Source organism: Patagioenas fasciata, chromosome 1 (genome assembly GCF_037038585.1).
Source record: "Patagioenas fasciata isolate bPatFas1 chromosome 1, bPatFas1.hap1, whole genome shotgun sequence".
Taxonomy (NCBI): Eukaryota; Metazoa; Chordata; class Aves; order Columbiformes; family Columbidae; genus Patagioenas; species Patagioenas fasciata.
Window position 1 is genome coordinate 123,711,024 of NC_092520.1, and position 18,962 is coordinate 123,729,985.

An 18,962-nucleotide genomic window follows, 5' to 3' on the forward strand; every position below is an offset into this window, starting at 1 on the left:
GGCCATCCCCTCTTGTCGTGTTGTAAGTAGAAGCTTCCCTGCCCCACAACGCAGAGTGCTTTGTATGAGAAATCTTATTAGCGCTATATCAAAACGTCACGTATTTGTGTTCTTTTTCAGATGAACTTTAATTGTGACCTTGCTGAGGGTGTATTGCTTGCTTTGGAAATACTTGCAATATCCCCTAGAATGTTTATTTTCCACCCCAATATGCTGCCACATTCTTGCAAGCTTTCTCTGGTTGTAATGCAATGTTTGGCCAGGAAACAGAGAACACAAATGAGAAACAGTTCCCCAGTCTTAGGGAAACGTAGTGAACCTATGTCAGAAAGTGTTTTATTGGAAACAAGACAAAGATTTCCAGAGAAATAATAAATAAACAGCTGGTCAGCATCCCTGTAAGACCATCAACTTCAGATGTGTATTTCCTGGAAGAATCAGAGTATTTTGTTTAATTCTCTTCCTTTGCCCTCAGCAGGTAGGAGAAACAGAGGGCAGGTCTAGTGATAATGTTCCAAAACAAATAATTAGATATTTAATGTGTGCAGTAACAATACAATTTGCATAGCCAGCTAACCATCTACACAGTTTCCAGTAATGGATCCAAACCACTGGATTTCTCCATGTATTTGTCAAAGACCAGCATTTAAGACAACAGTACCTGAAGAATTGGGCTCCAAAGGGTCAGCAGCGGATAAACTGTTTTCCCCTGCAGTGCTATGCAGGAACCTAACATCAACATTGATGTTACTACCCTTTTGCCAGGGTAGTAGAGTATTGGTATGGTCAAGACCTGTGTTTTCTGAAACAAGGGCTCAGGTTCTCAGTGAAGACACAGAAGTTTTCCAAAACAGTGTCAGAGAGCCTGGTGCCCATGAAATCATAGCACCATCAACTCCTTGCACAGGGGCTAGATGGAAGTGCAGCTGTTGAAGTCAGACCTGAATTCAACAACAGTTGATTATGTCACCTCAGAGGGTAGACAGGATCCTGGCTGCACTGTCATTACCCTGAGAGTGCTCAAAATTCAGGTTCTCCATGATAGCTAACACTTCTCCCTTCAAAACCGTATCACAGAGGGATACAATATCTCAGAGCAACCCTAGAAGCAGGGTATCCACTTCCAATAGACTACAGGCTGGTTTAGAGGAACAGCAAGGGATCATGTTCTCCCACAAGTGCAAATACAGGTTGCAGAGCTTTGTAACCTTAAGTATCAAGACTAAAACATTGTTGGATGCTACCAGATGCTTTGAATCCCACTTTGTGATCAACAACAGAGGCAGGGAAATAAGTGTGATGCAAATCAGAAAAGAAGGCTCGGGTAGGCTTTTCCTCATCTAGAAGCATGAGGACACTTGAAGATCTTGGAGCTGAGAAAAATTGAATGAAAGGGCTAGAAATGAGGAGGCTTTACAAATGCAGAGAAAGAGGCAGAGTCCTATATGACCAACCCAGTCATAAGAGAGTCTGCCAGATTCCTTTCTGTTTTATGAAACAGCAAGGGAATTGATAATTACATACCAGTGGTGGGCTCCACAGTCCGGGTGGTGCCTGAGCCTAGAAGAACGCAGCATGTCTATTACACTGCAAGTGAAGCTGTTGCACTGGCAGCTACCAAAGCCATTATTTTATTGCTAAGCTAAGCAGGTCAGACATGTATGTTCACTGATACCTCAAAATGCTTTGTTTGTACACAGATGCACTTCTGTGTGAACATTCAGTGAGTAGCAGCACATCCATGGATCTGCTTTCACTGATGTGGATGATGGGTGGGAAACCTAACACACAGAAGGAGGAGACTAACAAACAATAGACAATTTGCCTTCAGGACAGTGGTTAGACACACCTTTTCTTGCTATAAAGGCAAAATAAAAGGGTCAGGGGATTGGCTTTTGCACTCTAAGACAAGGGAATAAAACTGGCATTGTACTCTAGTAAGATGTCAACCTTGTGATCAGCAGCACAAAACCAAAGCCTTTGAGCAGACTGCTCCTTGTAGGTAATGTGGAGACACAGAATTGCTGTTAAGTGTATATGCAAATCAGCCCTTAAACACTGCAGTGTGTGGAGACGACAGGTAGCCAGAACATCTGTGGTGCCACCTAGGTCTTCTCTCTCCCTTACGAAGACGCACAAATGGGCTTGCTCCATATGCCATACTGGTGTCAAATACAGCTTGTTTAAGGCAAGTTGGGTTATTGTAGCATGGCATTGCTTCTTGGAATGTAAGAGTACCATCTACAAGCTACATGTCCTCTGCTCTCCGCACTGCGCAGCAGTTGAGCATCCAGTGGTACCTTGGGACAGCAGGCCTTCACGACAGCAGGCCTTCACAACAGCAGTTGACAAGAAGCCCCAAACAACCAGACACATAACAGCTGTTCTTTTGCTTCTGTTTGTTTCACACAGCCAGCCAGCCCTCCTCCAAGGCTCAGACATAGCCATGCCAAGCAACTGGATCTTTGAACTCTGGTGGAGCAGACGTGGAGATGAATTTTGTTAGCACACTGGAGTCCCTAACACTCTGATTGTGGCAGTGGCTTAAAAACCTAGTTGTAATTTGCAAAAGGCATTAGTGTCACTGCAACCATCTTTGTATCTAGGAAGGGAAAGCCTGCACAGAAAGTTTCTAGCAGGAGTTGAAACTTGGCACTGCTGCCCTAAGCCAACATGGGTGATGTTCAACACTTAAAAATATATTATACTATGCATTTACTGTACAATGTACAGCAGACATGGGAAGTCAGCAGATTTCTGGATTGTGCAGAAAATTACATTCTCACTCTCTGTATACATCATACTTAGCAGGGACAGGTTAAAATTGGTTTCCCAGTACAGTACTGTCACAAGCATGTTTTATTTTTGTTCGAAGTCAGAGAATCTTTGGACCTATTGCATTTCTGCTCTGACTGCAAACATAAACTTCTGTATTTTTACTCATGTAGATTTTTGTTCTGATAAAGAATTGCACACAACTTAAGTTTGTGCTTTGTAATATTGTCTGTAGATCAGGTTCTTCCACCTACGCAACAAGACAGTTTTTCAGAGGCATGGAGTTGCGTTGTTGACTTTTCAACAGCAGGTGGATGTTTAATGTCCCTTTGCACCCTTGGAGATCATTCGTTCATGTATTCTTTAGTCATCTGCCTACACACACCTTCTCTGCAAGTTTAGAGTTAAACCCACCATTAGCAGTAGAAAAATCAGTGCACATGAAGAAGAAAAAACAATTGGTTCTGGGCAAAGGCATGGAGTGCTTTGAGGATCTGTTTAAAATTCATTGTGCAGATTCCTGAGGAACTAATGTTCACTTCTAAAGTTTCATGGGTTGGGGATTTTTTTTTTTGGGAGGTGGGGGTGGAGAGTGTTTTTTTATATCAAGACCTACAACAGGCTGTGAAGTAAGACTGATTAAATCAATTTCACCCTTGGTTAGCCACAGGTTCTTCCCGCTTCTGGCAGTAGCCAAACTTTAAAAATATTAGCAAAGCTTGTTCTTGCTTTCTTGTAGATGAACTAAAGTACATTTTCAGCCCTTCAGATCATAGGCTATAGTTCTGCTTAACCAGTTTCAGCTGATGACATCACTGACAGCCAAAACAAAGCAAGGAACTGCTGAATTTATCAACTACTAATACCATTAGTGGTGGAGAACCTGGGACTCCTGGTATCTTCACCTTTTGATAAAAGTCCACAACAGCTTCAGAAGAAAGGTTGCTACCAAGTGAAAACAGGTGAGAGAGTAACCATTTCAGTTACCTACTTTACAATAACAGTAAAAAACAGTTTATTTTTTGCAGAAGATAAATATGTAAAGAATATTCACATCATTTAAATCAGTGGTCTGGCTTTTCAGTAACATGTAAAGAACATACCAACACATCTTGTCCAAAATTATTGTGATTACATTCTGTCTTGTTTGGAAAACATTCAGCCTGTATTTCTAATGTTTTGTCATTTTTTTTCTTTGAAGTCTTCCCTGTGCAACTGAAGTTCAGAAAATAATAATGCAAGGCTCATCTTGCTTTCAAAAGACCTAGAGTAACTGTGCTAATCTTATTTGAAAGTAAGATTCATTCTTATCCATCATGTATTCAAGGGACAGTCTTTTGATATATGGAGGATGCTTGGAAATAATGTTCATTTGTCTTTGTCTAAGCTAAGTGACTACAAAAGCAGCCTTCACTTGTGAAGACAGGACGCCAGTCCTTCTCTTGACTGTTTGACCCAGGCCAATCTCATTTCCCGTATGGGGTGGAGCACCCCAGGGACTGGGGTTTTTGGCCCACCCCAGCAGACGGAAGGACAGTTTGGGGCAGATCCTGATGTCATCCTGGTTCACATCTGGAAAATGGCAAACACAACATAATGACTTCACTATGAGGATTTTGTGAAGCTGCCAATGAACTGCTTACGAATCCTCTGAAATACTGTGAGAGCGTGTATAAACCTTCAATGAGACGCAAACTTCAGTTCATCTGTGCTGCTTGCTTATTGCCTCTGTTGCCCAGTGTGGTAATATAAAGTCATGAATTACAAGGTGATAGGGTTTTTCTGTTCCAAGCAAACAGGTTTGTTAAATCTACATGACCTTCTGTTCCAGAACAAACCCTTTAAACAACAGGCTGGCTTCCACCCAGATTTAAAAGAGAAGATGATTGCTTTTCAATGGGCTGCGTTAGCAGGAGCCTGTGACCAACTGGTGGGAATGAACATACACATGAAAGAGTAAGGCTTGCTCTAATGACAGCTTTTTTTCTTCTTCTTTAAAAACAAAACAAAACAAAAACAAAACAAACAAACAAACAAACAAAAACCCACAAAACAACCACAAAACAAACAAACAAAATCCCCCAAGCAACAAAGTTTTGGTTGATGGGAATGTCACCAGGACTTGAAAAAGGGAAAAACCTTTCTTGGAAAGGTAAGCTACTGCTGAATGGTAATCAGAAATATTGGCTGGTTTATACATAAACTGTTATTTCTTGGAGTTTAAGAAAATACATTTTTATTCTGTACTTTCTGTGCCAGCCCAAGCTTGCAACAATTCACATATAACCTACATGTGTTTTACAGTGGTCTTCTCACATCGTATTAAGACCTTTCCTTTATAAACTACTATCCTATTTATGATATCATATATAAAACCACTAGTATGTTCTAGAAGTATTGCTGTCTTCTGTTTACTGATGCTGGGTGTCAGCACTGCTGTCAGCATGTGCTTGTCCTTCACCCCCAGTGCTGTGGTAGGCCTTCAGCAAAGGGAGCTTGGCTAGCTCAGAGAAGAATGAGGCCGATTCTGGCCCTCTATCTAGAAAAGCGAATTGTCTGGCTTCTTGTAACTGCAGAGTAGCGTCTTGTGTTTGTTTTTTGTCTACCTCTTAACTGGGAGATGGGAGGGAAGGGAAACACAGCTTTTCTTAATGAGCATTAAGAAAAAAAGTACTGCTTTGCATGGGACTGTTGAGGCTTAGAAAACTGAAACAATATTTTTCAGAGGTGCTTCGATGACCTATTTTGTTTATGAGGAAAGGTGAGCAAGAGACTCAATCTATAGCAGGTCTGGCATCACAAACCAGAGTGTCATACTTTTGGTGTCTTCAGTTATTCCTCTAATGACAGATACTCAACGGCAACCTGAAGACTTTGAGCTCCAGTTTACATGCAAGTGTGCCTGCTCAAACATGTGCATTTATAAAGCTGGGCTTGGGGGAGCAAACTGTTGAAAGAAGCGTTTATGTGCTTGGAGGGGTGTATAGTGGAAAAGAGGAAAGGAGGTGAAAACATCTACTGGTTTTTTTGTTTGGTTCGGTTTGGTTGGTTGGCTCGCTTCAATGTTGTCACCAAGGTGGACTGCATTTCTGCCTTTTTGGTGCTTCCAAAATCAAGAGGCAGACACAAAGCACCACGCTACTTCAGAAATTTTCTGGCATAGGTTGCTGCATAGGACAATTTTATGTTAATTTTTGTATATGAAAACGTTAATTAGGCCAATTGTACTTTTTAACGTATTTTTGCATGTATCTGACTTTCCCAAAATGCACCTAACTGCTTATGGGGTGTGGTGAGGTGTGTGTTTTTTGCTTTATGTGTCGTTGCATCTCCCATGGTCCTCAGCCTGAATGACAAGGGGGTGGAATTTTTTTTTAAAAAAGCAATATAATTAAATACTGAATTACATACAGTTGTTTCATTTGCAACCACTCGATCGATTCAATATGGGTGTCTGTAAGCAACATAGTAGCTCCCTTACTCGGAACCAGCTTATGATTTGTTTAGCTGCTAATTCACATATTCCTATTGAAATATAACTACCCTTAGAGCAAAAGTGTATGCCCGGTGTAACAACAGGGACACAGTTATTTTGTGGATAGGAAGCATTTTTTAAAAGAACAGGAACGGTAAGCCCTGTTACTATGAATCTTCCGTAGGTAACTACCTACCTATGGATAGGGGATTCTGTTGACACTTCATTAGATTTTCTGTTGATGCTTCATTAGATTTCCAACAATAGTGCAACAGTATTTCCATCACCTTGGCACATTTGCACCAACATGTCAGGTAATCAGCTATGTAAAATGACAGGAACCAAGGTCATTTAGCTCTGAACTGCTGCTGCAGGACTGTGGTCAAGGAAAAGAATGTGGGACACAACCAGAGTCTGAGTATCAAAGTTCTTTTTTATTCACCAAGTAATGTCTGCTTAACCCCTTTAGTATTAGCTAATATGGCTTCCTTTCTATCTGATTTTTTTGGTGCATAACTGTTCTTTTTGGCAGATGAAACATGAAATTGCTCCCAAATCAGGGTGATTATTTTGATATAACAAGATTGCTGAGGCAGCAAAATATTAAGCATGTACATATGACTAATGACATCCAAGGACCAATATCAGTGCATTGTTCAGTGATAAGTGGGACTAGAATGACTGAAAATGGGTTTGACCTCTCTTTGACAGCTCTAATCCTGAATTTCAATAGTGAAGGTATTTGCACACAATATAGCAAGTTATCTCTACTAGGAGACATACCAGCATTAAAGCATGTAAAAAGTAAGCTTAGATCAGATATATATGCAGGAAGCTGCTTTAGTATAACCAATTCCAAAACTAGATTAAATTTTTAAGGAAATTAGGACATACTGATTTGTAACACTTGGTGCACAGGAGCTGAAACAAAAGCACAGAGGGGGTCCAGCTGTTCTGTATAAACACTGAATGGCACTCACTGAAATGATTATGCCTAAAAATACAATGGAATACATCTGATGAATAAGAAAAGATAGGAATCGATAACTTTCCCTGATCTTTTTCTTCCACACATAGCTTTAACCAAAGCTTAATTTCCTCAGGCAATATTAAGCAATTAATGAACTTGAAAATTTATCTAGAGAATATGGATGCCTATTTGCATAGCATATTATTTGAGCCAATTCTTTGATGCTGAAGATTGTGATAATCTCCTGAGTAAGCCATTGACCACTAGAACAAGTCTTCAGAGTAACAATTAAAAAAAATAAGCAAATACAACTTAAAATGAAAAGAAACTTGCAAATGCTGCTTTATTTAGTTCTTACAAGAGAGAGGCACTTTTACATTAAAAAAAAAAAAGAAGTGCAGAGGTTTCATTATAAGTACAATACTCTAAAATATTCTTCCATGAAAATAAAAAGAAATTATTCCTGCATGGGAAAAATCAGTGATTTTCGTCTTCTTTAATTTCACCTCTATACTCTTTATTATACTTAAATAAACAAAAGCTAAAAACCAAACAAACAAAAAAAAAACCAAAACAAACTTTCGCCTGTTTGCACAGGTCAACATAAGCATTGAGACTATTGCTAACACTTGACTTTGTGTCCCTCATTTCACCTTTTCTATGTTTGTTGTAGAAGGCAAAGAGGCTGACCCAAGGGCTTTCCAGAATTCAGTGGGTGCTGCTAACATACTATAAATGGCATAATCACATGAATATGATATCGAAATTATATTTTTGATTTTGCTCTGCCTTGCATGAAAAACATGCTTATTTCAGTCAAGTTATTCTTCAACTTAGGCACAAATGAAGAATGTGTGTGTTGGGATGGAAAAGCAAGGTAGGGGTGCTTTTCTGCAGTTACTTCCCCTCCAAGGAGGCTGGAGAAATCAAAGCTTTTTTTACATGCCATCCTAGAAAAGTAGAAGCAGTAGTTCACTGGCAACTAAGGCCCTGGGTGTCAGCTGTATGGTACTCCTGCTGATAACCAGGATGTGTAAGTTCTGGACAGAATTGGACACCATACTGAGGCTGACTGGTGAGAAAGTCAGAGCAAATCCTCGTTTGCATTACGGAAGTGAGAAGTGAAGTTAACAATAACCTCAGATAAAGTAATAATGTTGACAAATGGGCTCAGATTCTGCAATACTGATGTACTAATGCTAGTACTCAACGGTGAAAGAAACCTCACTAATGTCACGGGGAATCTTGGGAATATCTCTGGAGAAAGCCAATCCTCAAAATGAATATTGTCACAATCCATTCTTCTGTACATACATTTCCACTTCAGTGTCTCAAGTGAAGAAAGCAAACCTCAGGTCAATAATCCTGGCAGATAGATGTCTCTCTGCTTATGGATGACAGTATATATTCATCTCTTACAGCAATTATCTTGCTACTTATTTGGTTTGGGCTTCACAAAACCACTAGGTGAGCTGTGCAGGGAGGTTTCTGGTTGTGTGAAAACGAGGTTGGCAGCAGAAAAAACACTCAAAGGATGTTAAAGAAATATTAGAAATGCTTGAAATGAGCACACCTGGGGAAAACAATACTTTTCTAATTACCTGTTCCATTAAAGTTGGCTGAGCAGCATATGGTTCTACATTCTGATGTTATGAGCAAAATTTAGGCCTTCAAGTACATCGGAAACACAGGGTTCACAAATAAATCTCTTCTGGTGCTCTGTGAATGCAAGGGTGACCTAAATAAAGGGTATTTGGTGGACCATTAGAGGGTGCTCATATTGAGGAGTGCTAGATTTGTCATGAATGGAAAAAATGTTTGCCACAATTTCTCATCTTTACCTAGCAAACTCCATTTTGATGTCCTATGATGAAGACCAGAGCTCCCTCTTTCAAGCTCCTCTGTTTTCCCAAATTGCCTGGGGTCTACTTTAACCCACTTTAAAAGTAAATTACCTGACCTGATCCAGAACTCTGTGCAAAGTCTAAAGCTGGGTTCCTACAGTAGAAGAATTAAAGCTGGTACAGTATAACAAGAGCTATTTTCAAAAAATGAGCTATTGATACTTACGAAAACATTTCAGTTTTGAAGTTGCTTTAACAATATTGATATAACTTCTTGTAAACATATTCACAGAGAGCGTGGGCTCCAGATTCTAGGGTATTTTGTTCTTTACCAAAAGCACATATTACAAAACCTGTAGACATTTCTCTTTCTATGCTATGCTTGGAAAAGTTTGACGAGACCACTTTTGTTTAGATCCAAATACACTAACAAAATTTGAAACTTGTAACTTTGTGTTGATATATGAAAAATAATAAGAAAAAACATTATTCTAAACAGAACTTTCTGAACTTTCTCTCCAAACAAAGTATATCAAGGGAATAGTATGAACATGGAAGATAAATCTAGCTTAAAGATTTATCACTGATATGAATAAAAGAATATTTTACAGAACTTCGATCTTGATTGTCTCTTTCCAGCTCAAAAGAGAGGGGATTTTCTCCCCCATTCTATATAAAAGGGAGGAAAAACATACTGTTGATTATTTTCCTGGCACATCTTGAATAAAATAACACAGGCTTCATTATGGCATGAGACTAATTACACAAATTATATCTGAAAAAGTTAAATTAAGAATTGAATGGTTACTGCATAATCAGTGGGCACGAGTGAGATCTAATGTCATTGTGTTTAGAAATGGCTTCATCCAGATCCAGCTGTCTGTTGTTGACCTTCACCTCCATGCAGCCATTATAAAAAGCGGTTACTAACGTAGCACCCAAAGGAACATCTGCACAGAAACACGTTCAATTTATTAGGCCAAAGCATGCAAATTCTTATGTATTTTTCAGATTACCAGAAACATAGGGAATACTCCATTCCCAATCCATTAGGCAGCTATGAGAAAAAAAAAGAGCAATTTGGCAGGAAACACTTCTTCTCAGTTTTCTTTAAGATTGAGATAAAGTCAGCAAAGCTGAGAAAGGTCAGTAAAATTTGAAATATGCGTTAGAAGTCTATTCCCATCCAGAAACCTAACCACATGAATGTTTTTCATAGTAGCATTTCCTGTATTAACAACAGTAACCCAATAGTTTGTTTCCTGGAGTCCACTGTTCTTGTCCTGATCTCCAAACAGATGTTTATGGGTTTAGAGGTCACAGAAAGAACCAGCTTGCTTTTGCCAGAAAGCTACTTGGGATTAAAATCTGCAAGTTCTCAGATAGGGGACCCCTGGGAACTCCACACATTTTACTGCTTCCTTACTGCTTCTTCAAAGTGAATTCTCTGTAAAAGACTCACTTTATCTGTTGCTTATGTAAGTATTGTTTGGATTACAGCAACATCAGCTGGCTTGCAGGAAACAATATGTTAAATACAAAATCAAGCAGGCATTGCTCTGAGGTCTTAGGGTACAACTGGATTCTTACAAGGTAGACGTAGGCAATCCAAGTACCTTCAGTAAGTAGCATGAGGATGCCCAGGAGCTGATCTCAAGAGCGTAATCTTTTTTTTTGTTGTTGTTGTTCAGAAGGTAATCACCCTATCTCTCCTAGAAGATAGACTTGATTGTCTGGGGAACAAGCAATGTTGCTTCCTTGTGATTTTGTTTTGCTGTAAGCTGAGGTACTGCACAGTCCTGTAGAATCATGCCCTTCTGCTCTTTCTACCCTAGTGATGATAACACTGCTGTCATAGAACTGTGCAAGTCTCATTTAGTCTGCACTGGTTGTGCTGAATTAATTATCAAAGAAGCATACTCCCAACATTGCTACTAGTTTGAAGAAATATGTATCAAAAATGGGGTCTTCTGGTCTTAATGAAATGCATATTTTTGCTACGTATCTTTTAAACATACAGTTCTGCACACTCTGGTTCAGCATGGGGATCCTTACCTACCAGTTTATACTGCTCAGTAATCCCAGTGGCTTTTCAGGAGTGAGAGTGAGTAAATGAATCAGTGTAAGCCAAACTGGTTGTACATGGGGACCTAGAGTAGTTTTCCTACTTCCCTCTTTGGTAACAGTGGCTGTTGTGAAAGAGGCTCCTTTGGATAATATGGGATTTTTTGTCGCTTTTTTTGAGACCTCTAAGTAGAACTGTTTATGCATACAGAGTTTTTTTAGTTAATTTACATGTTGAAGATGCCTTTTAAAACAGAGAGATTACACTTACTTTTAAGGAACAGCAAGTAACTAATATGTGCTTCTTATCTATTTTGGATGCTTGACAGAAGCCAAGGTCTTAGCTCGTAAGGTGCCAACTACTCTGTGGCTCGCAATGTACTAGAAAGAATCATTTAAATATTAGAAAGATGAAGAAGTTTAAAAATGACTGGAATCTTAGTTAAGCTACTGTAGCTCAGTTAACCTACTGACTCTTTTCTTCTATGTAAGGACTGGCTTCATCTCTCTTTTAAAAGTGAGCAAGTATTACAAAAACACTGATGCTTATCTGTTGCACCACTAGTGCATTCCCCTGTGTAGACTACCTTGGAAGAAATGCCTGAAGAGATCATGTCCAATGGTTACACAGTTCCTCCCCTCTTTCTACTCCTGCGCACCCATGTCTCCTGCAAAAGAAACTCACCGCGGATAAAGACCAGCTCTATCTGGGGCAGTGCTATGACACTGCAGCCTACTTGTAAAATGGATGGCAAGTCAAGACTGTGTTGGTCTAACTCTTAGAATTTCCTTAGAAACTGTGACTTATTCTGCCTAAAATAACTTTGAGGATACAGAAAATCTCCACCAGAAGTAATGTAACTATGGTGTCTTTCCTCTAGCAGTTTTCAAGTTTGAGGATTTTAGACTTGGAAAATTCCTCATCTGTGGCAATGCTATTTTTCTTCATGATTCACCCTGAAGTGAAGCTTTTTTATAGATAAGCATGAGTACACTTCCTGTACAAAATAATGCTTGTACATGTCTTAAGACTGGGGATAAACTTGCAGCATGATTTGCACAAAATATTTGCTGTTTCAACACATTTTCTGTCTCATAAAGATTGCCAGTTATCTATTGCCTAGAGTTTAATCACTGAAACTATAGTCCTGACTTCTCCTTCTGCACTTCTGACAATTGAAGCACTTGAAGAGAAAACAATCTGTTTTTTTCTGTGCAGTTGTGGGTTTTTTCTAGATTGGGTAAGGCTGAATATAATCAATCTTATCCAAATAATCCAATTAATGAAAAGAAATATGATTTACCTGGCAAGCCGCCCAAATAGGTAACAACATTTGCCATCATTGCTTGATGCAGGACAGACAGTTTCTCTGAATTGGTTCTGTCTGTGTGTGAATCAACAGACAGTTCAAGTTGCTCTTTGGTTACTAGAAGTCCAACCATCACTTTTCTGGGTGTACATAACTTCTTTGATTCCAGATGTGCAACAGTGGTGTTTCCAATGGTCACAATGATTTTCTAAGTGGAAGAATGGTAGGTCACAAAAGATGTCACATATGACTTTAACATACAATTATACTTAGTTCTGATGCATTTTATATTTGAAAGTAGAAGAGAAAGAAATGTTAAATACACATTTTAAAAACTGGTACCTTAAGTTGCAAAAGTTACAAAACTTGATGTATAATCATCATCTTTGGTGATGAATGCCATTCATTTGTATTCTTGAAAGTGAGAATGTTCACTGTAAACAATCTTTGGCTATGGTTCTGAGGTGAAGTCGTGTTTCTCTTAAAGGTAAAAGGAGTACTGCTACAACTTTAAAGGTAACCAAAGTGTTCGCTATAGGTTCTTATTTTAGGCAAAAGCATGGATTAGCCATTGTGTATAATCACACTCAGGGATGCCTGATGTCAACAGATGTAAATGGAAACTTAAGGACAAAAAGATCTGTTTATAAATTGGAACTAACATGATGCCATTACTATAATATCATCATTCTACTTCTGTCATATTCCCCTTTCTGCTTTGTGCATTTGGAAGGAAAGGTTAAAGATGACATGATGTAATGGATAGTACCTGACATAAGAGCACTTAGTCACTGCTGTAGCAATCATGAATAGTAATATATTTTTGGAATATCACTGTACGATCTAAGTGCTTTTCAAAATATTAAGTCGGCCTACCAGCTCCACTGTAAGTAAGTGTAAGTACCTTTTTTAATTTTGATTTTTCAAAAATGGAAAGTTAAGTGAGACAAAAACAAAAGGTTGCACTTATATGCACATCAGCTGGTACGATAATTGTAAAATCACCTGTGAGTCAGAGGAGTTAGAGTCCACTATGGACAAAGCAAGAGGCACTGTTTCATTAGAAACCAAGGCAAACATAACACCAGTGTCTGTGGATGGGCGAATAGTCATAGTCACATTTATTAACCAGTCTTCAGCACTGTCAAGATTATCTGTTTTAAAAAGAATAATTAGATTAATAAATCCATCTGCTAATTAAACATTTATACGGTGTCAAAAATCAGTATTTAATTTGCTCCCACTGTGGAAAAATTAGTATTAATCTCCAGGGAAAAAAAAAAAAAAAAAGTGAACTTTTTGGAACTTTTAGAAAGAACTACGACTTTAAAAAAAAAAAAAAAGAAGATAAAAACTTTAATCCTGCATCTTTCCTAATCTGTGCTTATTGGACATTTTGTTTTGTTTTGCTACATTATCCATTTTAAACTGGAGCAGGTGCCATATTCATTACAGGTCAGCTCAAAATTAAACCCAAAAACCTAATCTACTCATAAATTGCTGCCACTGAGTAGAAGACTGGCAGTTTTCATACACATTTACATTCCAAAGCTGTTCCACTATTAAATGGGAATATGCAGGTGTGTAAATACGCAGATGGTCCAAATATAATTTCACATGATGCATTCACAGTGCAGCTAATATAAAAATTACTACTTAAAGAGATATTTGTCACCTTTTGTATGTTTTCTTCCAGTGTCTCTTGCCCACCCCCCAGTCAAATCTAGTAGTTTACTGATTTCTAGTAGGTTCTTGAGGAAGCAGAAATCCTAGAACATGAGGTTCCTACACAAAGCCAAATGGGCAGGGAATCAGTGGGCTATAATAGCTCGTAGAAAGGCTGCAGTAAGTGTGGGCAGCCTCTTGGATTTGAGGGGTGGCAGAGTGAGAACAGAAAGGAAAGTGGCTAAAGTCAGGGCAGCAGCCCCAAATGCAAGATTCAGGAGGAGTCATGGCAGCATGGTGTTAATGAAAGAATGGGAGGAAAGTTGAGGAGACTTGATGGGCGTAGGAAACTGATATAAGTATGTTGGAAGCACAGAATAAAAAAAGCTGGAGAAATCTTTTGAAGTGGACTAGGGAATTTCAAGAAAAGGCCTGGAAAAGCACAGGAAGCCCTGGGATGAAAAGGACTGGGGATCAGAGCAGGGTTGAAAGGTAGCATAATATTTAGGATAGGGAAGAGTATAATGTCAACAGGATTTGGGATGATGCTCAAGAGGTATCTCATTTGGGCTCTCAGGTGTGCACGACGAGATCCTGCTTTGCAAATTTTTATATTGGGGCATGAGGTCAGGCAAGAAAGTTCTGGGTTGAGGAAGGAGCAAGAGATGCACCTAAAACCTCTAGATATAATATCCATTTAGAAGCAGAATTGTATACACAAAACAATCCATGATCCTTTTCTCCACCCCTAACCTTATTTTTCTGCCAATAATATGACAGCTTTCCCCATTGATGAACAGGGGACAGAATTAGATCTTTGGTAAGTGAGTGTGTTCAACAGTGCCCATCTTTTGCAAATAAAGAATATGCTTCCTAACGTAAAGCACTTCAGAATTAAATGGATGACACCAATGAGACTAGAATTCTCATTCAAGCAAACTTCTAACAGAAGTTACAGGAATCATTGCTGGATGCAGTGGTGTATAGCTTAATTTGTGTGTCTCTTTTATTTTTGTTTTATTTGTTTTAACAATTCATCAGTTCTATCATGAGTCCTGCAAGTAATATAGGAATAGACATCAAAATACTTACTATAGTTTATCTGAAACTTTGCCATTCCAGTGCCAGGGTAGAACGATCCTCTCTCCACTGCTACTAAACAATGTTTGCTCTGTTTTTCTTGAATAACTTCTTTTACACCTGAGTGTCCCTGATTCATCAGGTTCCAGGCACGAATGCACCCATCTAGTCGAGGGTTAATCTGTTGAAGAATTACAGCACTAGAAGTCTGCATTCAAAGGTATTTTAAAAATTGTAATAGTAAGGCATTACTTTACATACTAACTTATTTCTGGATAGCCCATAATAGCCTTATCAATGCTACAGGTTACAGCACTGATTCTGGGTGGAAACAAATGGCATGAATTTAGTACCTCAGCCTTCAAAGGTATTTCTGATTTAATAACATTTCCCATTTTTATGCCAGTGATCTCTACAAAATAGATTACATCAATTTTTAAAGCTCATGCTGGCTTTTTGTTCAGGTCATGACAGCTTTTCTGTAGCTGAAAGACAATGATCACTGCCACCGTTCCCTGTTCAAGGTTTCATCTTCTCCTTGTACTAAAGTATAAAGAAATTTCTGGAATTACTTTCTGTTGGGTAAGGTGATGTTGTGTTGCTTCCTACTTTTTCTTTCTGCTTCACTTTCGAGCAAAAATGCACTTAAAAAAAAAAATGCAGCCTCTACTGTACAGTTACATTTTTGCCTCTCTGATGATTGCAACAACTTGAGCATACCTATCCCCAGTATAAGATAGAGCTGTTGAGGATATAAGACTGAAAGAATCATGGGCCTTGTCTAGTCTGGGCTAATACAAAACCTACTGCAAATGAAAACTCATTGCGCTGCCTGCATAGTGAATTCCGTACCTATTCAGAGCCTAGCAAAAGCCAGCACCAGAAACATGAATCCCTTGAAACAGCTCTCGCAGCAGCAGTGGTGGTGATTTAGAGAATCTTAAAGCTATATTAAAACAGGCTATGGAATCCTGAAAGATTAGACTGTTAAGTGCAGAGATTTTACAACAGAAACCTAACTGAAGACAGACTACACAGCTTCATATATGTTTACTTTCAAAATAGACGTTTAAAAACCTGATTTTCGTTTTCTAAATGGATTCCAGGCCACTCTTCCTCTGTGACTACTAAGTAAACAATACAAAACAAAAAAAAGTAATAGAACAGTATGAATCAACATTACTCTTATTATTTTAGTTACCTGTTTAACAAGAGTGTTGCCCACTTTGCGAGGTAATCCAGCAATGTAAACCTTAGTTTCCAAGAATCCCTGTGATTGTTTAAAAAGAGTTCCTGGGCTGTTAATACTCATCACGGCTTCTTTAGCTATTTTTACACTGATGCTGTGTTCCAGTTCTTCAACTGATATCTAAAATTAAATACAAATAATTACATACATACACACAAAAACATGTAGAATATTTTAAATACTAATGACACATACCTCTATGAAGCATTACTAATGTTTCTCTAAACAACCAAATTGTAAAACAGTTTTAATACAGTCAATATTCAAAGCATATTTAAACTTGAATCATGACAACTGTCAACATCCACGGATATCCACAGGAGGATGATCTTCTATTCCACCCCTATCCTACCCCTGGGAAAACCCATGCAGCTGATTAGTTTGCTTTATGTGTGATGGAGTTTGCAAGAAGTCGATTTCTACAACTGCTCTGTATCCAATTCATACAGTTCTCTATGTCACTGCAACCTGCTATAGGGCACTGAATCTTTAGATGGGATGTAGACAAAATAGGCTCGATGGTTCCTCCAACAATTATTAGGCATAAAAGATTTTTAACCTCAAGGAAGTTGTACTGAACTGAAACAGGAGATCTAGGCAGAATCCTAGCTTCTCTCATCCCCCTTTAAAAGCAACCAAAACCTACCTGGTGTTAATAATTTGGTGTGATTTATAGATGGTGTAAGTGAGCAAGGCCCTTCACTTCAGGTATGCAGATTTGAAGAACAAGATGGATTTCTGGTCTAGCAAATTTAAAACTTGCTTTCTAGACAAACTGTCTAATAACTATGCACTTGAGCATGCAATCACGTTTTAATATTCTGCTGCTTCCTTTTTTTATGATTACAAAGAATAATTCCTATATTGTCAGCTGGTGGTAATTACCTCTGTCTTCATTGTAAACCGGTGCCACAATTTCCCAGATGTAGGGCATTCTTGTGTATTTCTGGGTTGATTTTTAAATCTAGGATTTGAAGGCATCATTTTAAGCCTTTTTAATAGTTGCTTAGTTTCTCCCAGTTTTACTTATCAAGAAAATTTTTCCCATAGTGGGTTAAAGGAACAAAAGGGAAGAGGAAAACCCATCTTACTATATGCCACAGTCCATCATTAATGGCTTTGCCTCCACTGGTGACTTTTGTTCCAAATTCATTCTTGTATTGAATTTCAATCTTCCCATCACGAAGAGCAAGTAAGATCCATGCTGTATTGTCAAGAGATTCTGCATATAGTATAACTCCCTCTGCATCGTATGTCCGGAAATCAAATTCTGCCATAAATCTGATTTGGGAAGAAGGAATCTTTATAAGATAGGAAACGTGAAATACTGTATAGCCTACAATAAGTCATTAATAGGGTAAAAAAAAAAAAAAATTCATAGATATTAACTTTTTGGTAACTCTGTATCTGAGCCGTTGTGATATTTGCATACAGTTAGTCAGAAGGAGAATCTAATATAAGCCTTGTTCATCTGAATCCAGTGAAAAGTTCTGAGATCAATGCCTTGAGCTGGGATTTGAAAGAGCCTTGGTTCAGTTCCCAAATACATGATGACCTTTACATGTGAGGGATATCATACTCCCTTGAGTAAGAAGACAGATGTAATATTCCTGTTGCATTTCATGGAGATGCAATGCAGAAAAAATACACGATCTATGATGTGCTTAAATACAAAAGGTTTGCCAAGTGTTGTCCTACAACAACTATAACCTAGCAATTTCCTTTGGTTACTGCTGCCTGTTATATGTCATTCTCTAATCTGAGAATTTGTTGTTTGGATCTTGGCAGTTGGCTGAATGTGTATATGTAGCAAAATTATGGTTTGTATTATAGTACCTGTATGGTGGAAGAGAGAGTATAAGTATAGCCAAAAACAGTCCTTGTCTCCTAGAACATTTGGACTAGATAAAATAGATTAAGGATGAAAGGGCAAAACAAAGCATTTGGAAGTTAGGATTTGCTGAAGACAACAAAAGAAAAAGGGAGCTGTAATTAAGAACTTGAGTCACTTTCACTCTCTGTCTTGTTCTTTGTCCACTAGATGTCATTGTTTCTCATGCAGACCCACAGAAAACTCATTCTGTATTTACACAGAGACTATTAAGATAGCTTCAAACATTTATCATCTTAGAAAGGTCTTCCAGGAGAGCATTAATGTAATGCCTGGTCAACTTAGAATAGCAGTAGAAGAAAAAGTTCTCAATATTTATGTCTTTCTGTAAGGTTCAGAGGCTCTGGGGATCACCAGCTCAAGAGCTGCTGCTGCTTTTACCCTCAAACTGCTTGGTCAGTAAGTCAAAGAACACTGCAATTTCAGCTGCTGCAGTGAAAAGATCAAAGATTAATAAAGAGGTCACTACCATTAGCAATTGTTCCTACAGCTGTGAAGAAAATCATACAGATGGCACTCTAGACAGGCAGTGTCCTTGAAACACCCTGTGAAATGAAGCACAGAGGTGGGGGGAAGCATTGGCCTGGTTTCATTTCTCAGTAGTATGTGTGTAGTATGTCACAGCTTCTACCCAGAAGC

The 18,962-nt window shown here is 38.5% G+C and overlaps 1 protein-coding gene across 1 annotated transcript in view; it reads right to left on the reverse strand.

The window, feature by feature from the left end:
• Nucleotides 1-7,538: 7,538 nt before the first annotated feature.
• PROS1 (protein S) overlaps nt 7,539-18,962 on the reverse strand; it is a 31,947-nt gene continuing 20,523 nt past the window's right edge. The window contains exons 10-15 of the mRNA XM_065853411.2: nt 17,524-17,713; nt 16,385-16,552; nt 15,196-15,364; nt 13,444-13,592; nt 12,433-12,646; nt 7,539-10,014 (exon numbers count right to left, since the gene is read on the reverse strand). Of these exons, the coding sequence (XP_065709483.2) occupies nt 9,869-10,014; nt 12,433-12,646; nt 13,444-13,592; nt 15,196-15,364; nt 16,385-16,552; nt 17,524-17,713 (1,036 nt within the window). The 3' untranslated portion in view covers nt 7,539-9,868. The remainder of the gene's footprint in view (nt 10,015-12,432; nt 12,647-13,443; nt 13,593-15,195; nt 15,365-16,384; nt 16,553-17,523; nt 17,714-18,962) is intronic.